We start from the raw sequence: 10,177 nt of genomic DNA, 5'->3' as shown, positions 1-10,177 counted from the left end.
TGAGCGCGTTTCCCCGGGAGACCGCCGAGATCGTGGCGCGCCATGGAGCCTCGGGTCGTGAAGCCACCAGGGCAGGATTTTATAGTGGAGCGTCTCAAAAGTCGGTACGGTCTCGGGGGCAGCTGCTCCGGACAGGTGAGGGCGCCTTCCCTTTGTCCGCGGTGGTCTCCAGATGTCGTTCCGCTGCCTAGCTCCGCTTGTGACTCGCCGGGGCGCGGGCCTCTCCGCGGGCAGGTCCGGAGGGCGCCGAGGTGCTCTGCGCCCGGCGCGCGGACTTGACGAAAGTCAGCCAGACCTGGGCTGGGCGCCGGTCACACACGGGAAAGAGAAGCTTTCCCTCAAAAAAAAAGTCACCCGTAGCTTTTTGCAAGGTTCATGTTATACAGAGCGTGATATAGCACCGTAGAAAGTGCTGTTGAACTTTTGTTTGCAGTAACGTGAGTGAAGCAGGGATAAACAATTTAAATTGGAGGGCGGATGGTACCAGGGATTGAACTAAGGGGCATTAACCACTGAGCCACATCCACAGCCCTGTCTTGTACTTTATCTAGAGACAGGGTCTCTCTGAATCGCTCAACGACTCGCTTTTGCTGGAGCTGGCTTTGAACTCGAGATCCTCCTGCCACCGCGCCTGGCAACAATTTAATTTTGAAAAAAGACTTATTATTATGAAGTATTTTCAAACTTATAAAAAATAAAATTGCAAGAGTGGTGCGAAGAATTCTTGTAGCCTTCATTTGAATTCACCTGTTAACATTTTGCCACATTTGCTTTACCATTCTCTCCTCTCCTCTATACCTCCTCACATACACATTTTCCCGCAGGAGCTATTTGAGAGTAATTTGGTTGAATCATGTTCCTTTGCCCCTAAATAAATTTTTTTCTTCCTGTGCATGAGGGCATTTTAAAAAATAACCCATGTAGTATTTTCAGAAAACTTAGCATTTCTACAATAATACTGTGTAATCTGTAGTTCATATTCAAATTTTACTTTACCAATTCTGTTCTTTGCAGAAGTTTTTCTCCCCTGGTACAGAGCCAGTCTAAGAATGAACATGGCATTTGGTTGTTTCTGTTGCCTTTCACAGGGAACAGGTTCCCAGTTTTTGCTTTTCTTAACATTGATGCTTTTGAAAAGACCATTGCTTATTAAATGTCCCACAATTTTGGATGTGTCTGATGTATCCCTCCTGGTTAGATTCCCATTATACATTCCCAGCAGGAATAGGACATAACTGATGTGTGGGCTGCTTAGATGAATCAAGGGGTACATTATGTTGGTTTGTCCCGTTGATGATGTTAACTTGAATCATTTGGTTAGGATGGTGTCTTCTAGATTTCTCCACTTTAACCTTTATAATTTTTACCTTTATAATTAACACATAATTTGTGGGGAAATATATATGTTTTTTTCTTTCTTTTTCTTTTTTGTTGTTTTGGTACTGGAGATTGAACCTTGGGGTGCTTTACCACTGAGCCACATCCCAGCCCTTTTTATTTCTTATTTTGAGACAGTCTCACTAAGTTGCTTATGGCCTCATGAAATTGCTAATGCTGGCCTTGAAATTGTGATCCGCCTGAGTCTCCTGAATTACTGGTATGTGCCACTGCGTTTGGCTGTGGGGAAATATTTTAAGACAGTAGATTGATTATTAGTATACAAATTAAGCATGTCTTTTTTCTTTTTTTTTTTAGTATGATTTTTCAAATTTTGATGAGGCTAAATATAAGACAAGATCTATAACTTCCCCAGGTAAGCTAATAAAATATTTTGCATATTTTTAGTTTTTAACAAATTCAATTTGAGAGACTTTTTTTTAATATTGTTTAGATTTGTAGTTAGTGCTAGATATCTTGTGATACCAAGATTTATTTTTTTCATTACCCCTGGTAATGAACTAATAGTAACCATAATTGCAGGGAAGGAGGTGGTAAATGTTTAAGGTGTCTTTAAAATTCAAATGTTTTGTTTTTAATTTTTTTTTTTTTAGTATAACAGTATGTCTATCATTGAAGATGTTCAGAATTAATCGGACTATGTTAGAAAAAGAAAACGAATAGCTACTTTTTAGGCATAAACTTTTCTGAGTTGTTAGGATAGTAATTTAATAATCACTGTAGAAGGTATGTATCAAATAAATATACTTGGAAAAAATAATTATACTATGGGATTGAGTTGGTTGTAATAGTCTGAGATGTTAAGTCCGTTTGATGTATTCTAATGTTTCTCAGTTGATTGTAGGGCGGAGTTCTGAAAGATTTATCTGTTGGTAAATTAAGGTATTGAAGTCATCCACTATTATTGTATTGAGGCTGGTTTGAGGCTGGTCTCTCCCTATAAGTCCTGCAATTTGTTTTATAAAATTGGGTTCTATGACATTGGTACATCTGTATTTACAACCATTATATCATCTTGATGGATTATTCCTTTTATCAGAGTATAGGACCTTCTTTGTCTCTCATGACTGATTTGAGGTCAGTTTTGTTGGATGTAAAGCCTGACTACTCTTGCTTGCTTTAGGATTCCATTTGATGGGAATTGCATTCTCCATCCTTTCATCTTCAGTTTATGAATGTTTTTGGTAGTGAAGTGGATTTCTTGCAATAGTAACCGAATGGGCCCCACTTTTTAATCCTATCAGGTAGTCTGTGTCTTTTTTTTTAAAGATGGACACAATATCGTTATTTATTTTATTTATCTTATGTGGTGTTGAGGATCGAACCCAGTGCCTCACATGTCCAAGGCAAGCGCTGTACCACTGAGCTACAACCCCAGTCCCTAGTCTGTGTCTTTTAATCAGATAATTCACATCATTTACATTAATAGTTATATTGAAACTATATTGAAAGAAATATACTAGTTTCTTTCATTTGTTTTCTTTGGTTGAAAATTTTGTGTTCATTTCTTTCTTATTTATCTTAAGAGTTTTTGTTGATTTACTGATATAATCATATTTGATTTTTGCATATCCCCCTTTTGTTTAGCCTTTCTAGTGAGATCTGTTTTTTCCTATTCTTTTGTGGTTGTGTTGTCTGGTTCTTCATCTGAGTATAGTATTCTGTATTGCTGGTTTAGTAGTCATGAATTCTTTTAGTTCATGCTTTGCTTATCTTTTTTTTTTTTGGATTCTGAAAGATTCTGAAAGATAAATGCTGGATGTAGTAATTTACCTTGGCAGTTATTTTCTTCCAGGTCTTGAAATATATCGGTCCATGCCCTCCTGGCCTTTAGTTTTTGTTGAGAAATCTGCTATTGTTCTGATGAGTTTGCCTTTATAAATTATTTAGTGCTTTTCTCTTGCAGCTTTTAATAGTCTTTTTTTGTTCTGTGTTTTTTGGCATTTTAACTATAATATTCATGGAGAGGTTCTTTTCTGGTCATGTCTATTGGCATTCCATATCATTTCAAGATTTGGGAAATTTTCTGCTGTTATTTCAGTGAGTGAGTTTTGTATGCCTTTTGCTCGTATCTCTACTCCTTCCTCTAGAACTATGCGTCTTAAGTTTGATCTTTTATGTTGTTCCAGAGCTTTTGTGTGAACATAGTGTTCTGTAGTTTCTTGGTACCCTTTCCTTATTACTGTGTGAATGTTCTAGTTCATGTACCTTGTCCTCAAGCTCTGAAATTTTGTCTTCTGCTTGGTTTAGTCTATTGGTGAGACTTGGAACTGGGGTTTTTATTTTGATTTAGTGAAAGTTTTATTTCCAAGATTGCAGTTTGGTTCTTTCCCAGAATCTCTCTTTATTAAATTGCTCTTTCATATTGCATTGTCTTCTTTAATTCATTCAGCTGCTTATTTGTGTCTTCTTTTAATTCATTTGATCATTTAAAAATATTTTTAGTTTTAGAAGGACTCAATACCTTTATTTTATTTATTTATTTTTATGTGGTGCTGAGGATCGAACCCAGTGCCTCAAATGTGCAGGGCAAGCGCTCTACCACTGAGCTACAACCCCAGCCCTCATTTGATCATTTTAATGATCAGGTTTTAAACTTCTTTGTTCCAGCATTTCATCTACATTTATACTTACAGATTCGGTTCCTGGGGAGTTAAGAACTTGTTTCTTTGTTGAGACTTGGATGTGTTGGGCTGGTGATCTCTTTCACTATTATGTGAGGGTCTTCTTAGTGAGAAATCATCTTTCTACGTTGTGGCCTGTGTAGTGTTGAGATTCATTCCAAGTGGAGTTTACATTGTAGTTTCCCTGCAGCTCTTTAGACTGTGTTTGGTGGAGTTTGAATACCTTGTCAGAACTTGAGGGATTCATTTATTTTGTAGGCCTTCTGTGAGTGGAGTCCCACTGCTAGTTCAGGCAAGTATGATATAACCAGTGGAGTATATAAAGTATACTTTCCACGGCTGTTTCTCTAGCATTTGTTAGCACAGTACAATGTAAGAGGGCTTGCATGTGGCCCCTTATTGGGGGCATGGTCACAACAGTTGTGTTTATTCGTTTGTTGTTGCTAAGGGAGTGTAATAGTCTTCAGCCCACTCCTGTCATCTGTGCATACTTACGGCCAGGTTGTCTACTGGGTGTTTTCTCTACCCTCTTTTTTAAGTTGAGGTATCCATCAAAGTTTGAGCAAGACCCAGTCCTGGATAGACAAAGGTACAGTTTCTCTCAACTAGGTCAGAATTAAAAGCTCAGTGTCAAAGCCATCTATCCAGTATGTTCAAGGTGCTCAGTTTAATCCATAGCACTGGTTTGAGAGGAGAAAATGACCACCAGTAACAGTGAACAACTTGAAAGCAAACCATATATTAACATAAAATAAAAATATATTTAAAAAAGAACCTCTACAACCCCGCTAACCATAGAGAAGTAAGGGGAACTCATAATATAGAATAGTTTAAAAATTAGACATCAAAGAAAGTAGAATTAATACTGAAATAGAATAGCTGGGCACATTGGCTCACAGCTATACCCAGCTACTCTGGAGGCTGAGGCAGGACTAATACAAGTTTGAGGTTAGCCTGGGTATTTAATGATACCCTGACTTAAGAGTTAAAAAAAAAAAAAAAAAAGTCTTGGTTTTCTGGGTTGTAGCTCAGTGGTAGAGCAACCCTGGATTCAATTACCAGTACTGTACAAAAAAAATAAATAAATACTGAATAAAAATTTAAAAGGAGGAAACAGAAGAAGAAAAATGAAAAGGGGATAAAAATGAGAAAGGAGAGACAAAAGCAAAAATCCAATTAAATAATTAAAACTTTTAACAAAATTAGATAAAAGTATTAAAAAAGTGAAGGAAACAAAAACAACAAAGAACAAGATGAAACAAGAAACGTCAGATTGCTCCTTCCCAAGATATTTTAGATGGAGACACTCTTTCCAAGACCCTGAATTTTTGTCATTTCCCAGATATGGGGACATTGTGGGTGCTGGTGGCAGTATGATGTGTTCCTTCTCAGCTCCAGCTTAGGCAGGCAGAACCAGTAGGGCAGTGTGTAGACTGAGCTCCGCCTCTCCTTTCCCACCAGCGTGGGCTAAGGCAAAGTTATCTGCAGCAGGGCTAAGTTCACTCCCAAGGTCTCTGATTTTTGCACCAGGAATGGGTGTGCAATGACAGTAGGAGCCATCTACCAGCCTGTCTCAGCCTCCATGCCTGTGAACCAATCTGGTTTGCTCACCCTTGGTCCCAAGATCTTCAGTCAGTGCACTTGGGCATGTGGCAAATGTCCAAACTGTAGTGCTATGTTTTCTGCCTCTGAGTGTGGAAGAAGCCACTAAATCAATGGGATCTGCACTGGCGTAGGGAGCCTCCTTGAATGAAGAGATTTACCAGTTTAAGCCACTGTGCTCCTGAACCCAGCCTTCTTGTAAATCCACACACAACTACTGTCTCTTTTTCACAGAGATCCAACCATGCATTTTAAGTAGAAGTGTCTTCGGTTTCCCATTGCCTAGAGTCCTCAGCCGTCATTTCCCTGAGCCCAAACTGACTCTCACTGGACACCTGCTGGAATAGAGAAGAGAAGAGGAAATTGGGTCTTGGGGATATAAAAAATGCAGGGGTTTCTGATCTCCCAAGCAATAAACTCAGACAGTGGGACCCATCTGAAGATGGCTCCTCATTGTGGCATTGATGGATCTCCTGCAAAGTACAGGGAATCTTTTTTCTCTTGCTAGCTTTTTGTATAGATCCTAGGTCTCTTTTTATTCTAAAACACAATATTTTGGGGTTTCACCTGATCACTGGCTCTCTATAGTTGCACTCCAATGCTTTTCTGTGGCCCCCTACTTCAACATGCAGCTGCACACCTTTCATTTTGGTTCAGTCTCATCGAGCAATAGGGAAACCCTCAGTGCCTCTAATCTGCCATCTTCAGGAGTCCCTTGATTCCAGTTATCTATAAAGCTTGCATTAAGGAGACATACAAATAAGAAAGCATTTGGTGGATGGAGTCTTATTTTAGGAGGCTAGGATTAGATAATTAGTGTATCTTTTATATTGACAGATGATTTGGATATCTACTCCTCTGGAGATAAAGTTGGTTCCTTGAAATGTTATTCTGATGAAAGAAAACATTGTACAACATCTTTTTGCGGTTCATTCAAGCACTTAAATGTGAATTGGTAAAGTATTCAGAATTCTGTTATTTTTCACTCAGTACTTCAAGGAATTTGAGAAAGGGAAAAGGACAGATTGTTCATGTGTTTGTTCTTCCTTGGGGGGAATGAATAAGCGGTCTGAGGCCCACTGAATATTTGAAGAGACTAATTTATTAATTTTTACTGAAAATTTCTTATTAAAGCATAGACACCTGATGTCATAATGGAAAGTAAATTATTTGCCTAATTTAAAAGATAAAAAATTACTTATGTGTATATTCATCCAGGACCTAAATGAAAACTGTGCTCTTTTCTTTAAAAAAGGAACTCAGAAAAACACTTCAGTATAGGATTTTGGGGTAGTTACACTCAACCCAGTATCTGTTTTAGCTCCAGTAGTATGTTAAGTACTGTATATGAAGTAGTTGAGAGAGATTGAAGGGGATGTAGTAACTAGAAACGTATGATACAGTACTGTGCAAAACAGGGTTACAGTTCTATAAAGGAGATAAAGTGAAATGAATGTTTAAATTGAACATTTAATGATTATAATTCATGGTAGAAGAATGTGATTATCAAGAGGATAAAACATTTCAAAATAATGTAAAACTATAAAGGTGTGTGCATATGCAAAATAAAATGTTGAAATAAACAATTGTGCTTAACATATTATTAACAACCATATTTGGAAGGTTGAATATTTTAAATGAATTGCCTCTTTTTCTAATTAAATGAGTTGATTCATTTAAAGCACTTTGAACATTGCTGGATACATAGTAAAATACTCAAACATTAACTGTGATCATTATTGTTATTACTGTTTTGTTTGTCATTCACAAAATAATTGATTAGAGACCAGGACTTGAGGTAGACTGAATGTAGGAAGAAAAGTAGAAATTACTTTAAAGTAATAATTTTGACTTCATAGAAATTATTTTCTTATGTTTAACTGATATTTTAACCATTTTTGTTTATATAAGTGACCTGGATACAATTCCAAATTATAATTTGAAGGTTTTGAATTATGAAGGTTTTCCCACCATTTGACCTTTTCACAGTCTCTGTCTATAATCTAGTGTAGAAGTATGCTGTCCAGCACAGTAGCTACAGACTGCATGTAGCTGTTAAGAACTTGAAAAATGGGGCTGGTCTGAATTGAGATGTTTTAAGTTTAAAATACACATTGGATTTCAAAGACTTAGCATGGATAAAAGAAAGTAAAGTGTCTTCATAATAATTTTTATATTGATTTTTTTTGGGGGGAGGTACCAGGGATTTAACTCAGGGGTACTTAACCACTGAGCCACATCCCCAGCCCTATTTTGTGTTTTATTTAGAGACAGGGTCTCACTGAGTTGCTTAGGGCCTTGGGAAGTTGCTGAGGCTGGCTTTAAACTAGTGAACTCGTGATCTTCCTGTCTCAGCCTCCCTAGCTGCTGGGATTACAGGTGTGCGCCACCATGCCTGGCTTTTATATTGATTTTATGTTGAAGTGGTAACATTGTAATTATACTGAGAATGTATTGCTAAAGTTTACCTCTTTGTATGTTTTTAATGTGCTACCAGAAAATTTTAAATGACTGATATGTCTTGTGTTATATTCCTTTTGAACAGCACTGTTCTAGAAATTTCTAGTCTGAGATGATCTTTTTGGAGAAATACCTGGGATTCTAGTTCTGTTTCAGTCTTTATTAGTTATGTCACCTGTCAGTTATTTAACTTTCCTCATCGTAAACTTTAATTCTTTACCTAAAATAGATAACAATACATGTTGTATCTTTCTCACTGAATTATTGGGGATCAGCAGAAAGAATTTGGCAGTTCTAGAGCATTCTACAGATATAATGAATAGAAAAGATTGAAGGATGCTTAGTGGGTTATCAAAATCAATGATGGTTAATTTTTACATTTTTATCTTTTACATGCTTATTTTTTTGCATTTAAAAATGTTTATTTTTCTCATTTGTTATGCTGCTTATATTTAAAACAATTTTATTCCTCCCAAATGCTATAGTAACTTCCAGATTTCTGTGATAGAATTTTTTTTAAAGCCTAGATGATGAACTGGATTCTTTTCATGATTTGAATAATCGGGAAACAGAAGAAGATGTAATCGAGAATGATCATAGAGTTAGAACCTCCAAAATAACCAAACAGTCTTTTAAAGAAATAGAAAAAGGTAAAAAAAAAAAAAAAAAAAAGATTTAAATAGTAATTTTGTCAGTACATATAAAACTTACCTCTAAATAATAACACTGGTTTTCAAGAATCTATGTATTTCTCTGTTCTGAATTTTTGTAAGCCCTGAAATGGTTACTATGCTTGTTATTAACTAGAGAAGAGAAACATGAACTTCATTATTTTCCAGTTGTATGCTTGTGTTTTCAAAACTTCTCAAGATAAGTAAATAACAGAATACTTTTATGATTGATGCCTTCAGTTCTTTTTCATGTCAGTGTTTGTTAGAAAGTAAGAAAATGATTGTGGTAGTGTTGGACTAACCCTAATATTTTGAGAAAACAGTACAGATTACTTACAGTATGGCTTCCGCAGTCAACACTGAACTAGTAGCAGTTCTCTATGTATCTGTCTTCATTTCATAGTTTTATCAGGATTTCATGGAAAGCGGCAACCAGTGATGAAGCCTTTTGCTTTTTGGCTGCAAGAGTTCCAGCACACTATTGCTGATACTCTCTTTTTTTCCTACAAATATTTTGTCTGCACACAATACACATTCATTTTCCCCTTTCTCCCCTCTCCTTCATCTCATTTGTCACATGGATCTCAGTATTTGAAGACAATGAAAATTACTTCAGTTTAGACTTGTGTGTCTCATTATATGGTGGGTTTTTCTACTAAAAACATAGATTGAATTATTTTAAGAGGTGAATGAATATACATGAAAGTTGACCAAAAAAAGTAAGGAATGCTCAGGTCAGAAATTATCAGTTATTTAGAGAGGCAAGCAAAGCACTGAACTTGTCTTTTTACTCTTAGTGTGTTTGCTGAACTGAATATAGTGAAATTTTCTTAAAAATTCATTCAGCATCTGTCTAAAATGGAGACTCTAGTGGGAAGCACCCTCCCTTAAAGGTGGGCTCCTTTAACCTAATGCAAGTTAAAACCACTGCTAGAGAGCATTTTATGCTCTAATTGTTAGATTGTTAAATTCTAATGGTACAGTGTTGGTAAGAATATGAAGTAAGAGCAACTTACTCATCCAGTGCTTTTGAGAGTAAATTAATGTAACCACTTTGGAAGAAAATGGCATCAGTAGTAAAGTTGAACCTGTGCATATAGCCTAGTACATGTACACTACTAACCATATTCCCCAGAAAAACTTTTGTATGAACTCGTGTATCAGATGCATGACTGTGTAGCATCTGTATAGCCAGAGCAGCTCTAATACCCCTCTATAGGAAAAAGTTGTCGTGTATTTATAAAATAGGATAAAGCAGTGAAGGTTTGTGAACCCATCATTCTGAAATCATCATGGATATATTTCAAAGAACTTATTAGTATTTAAAGGAGGAGTTTATAGAAATTATTATAGACATAATTGAAATTGGGCAAAACAAGAACTGTGTGTGTGGGTATGTGTTAAAAATTGCTTTTACTTTAG

At 36.4% G+C, this 10,177-nt stretch overlaps 1 protein-coding gene across 7 annotated transcripts in view; it reads left to right on the top strand.

The window, feature by feature from the left end:
- The first annotated feature begins 4 nt into the window (after window positions 1–4).
- Ccdc138 (coiled-coil domain containing 138) overlaps window positions 5–10,177 on the top strand; it is a 65,537-nt gene continuing 55,364 nt past the window's right edge. For 3 of the 7 annotated variants that reach the window (XM_048810243.1, XM_048810245.1, XM_015499661.2), the window contains exons 1-4: window positions 5–135; window positions 1,696–1,753; window positions 6,462–6,579; window positions 8,607–8,734. In XM_048810243.1, the coding sequence (XP_048666200.1) occupies window positions 43–135; window positions 1,696–1,753; window positions 6,462–6,579; window positions 8,607–8,734 (397 nt within the window). In that variant the 5' untranslated portion in view covers window positions 5–42. The remainder of the gene's footprint in view (window positions 136–1,695; window positions 1,754–6,461; window positions 6,580–8,606; window positions 8,735–10,177) is intronic. The other 4 variants (XM_048810242.1, XM_048810247.1, XM_048810244.1 and 1 more) reach the window with 3 other exon arrangements.

Source organism: Marmota marmota, unplaced genomic scaffold (genome assembly GCF_001458135.2).
Source record: "Marmota marmota marmota unplaced genomic scaffold, marMar, whole genome shotgun sequence".
Classification (NCBI taxonomy): Eukaryota; Metazoa; Chordata; class Mammalia; order Rodentia; family Sciuridae; genus Marmota; species Marmota marmota.
The sequence above is the reverse complement of the archived record's forward strand: the minus strand, read 5'-3'. Positions and strand labels throughout refer to the sequence as shown.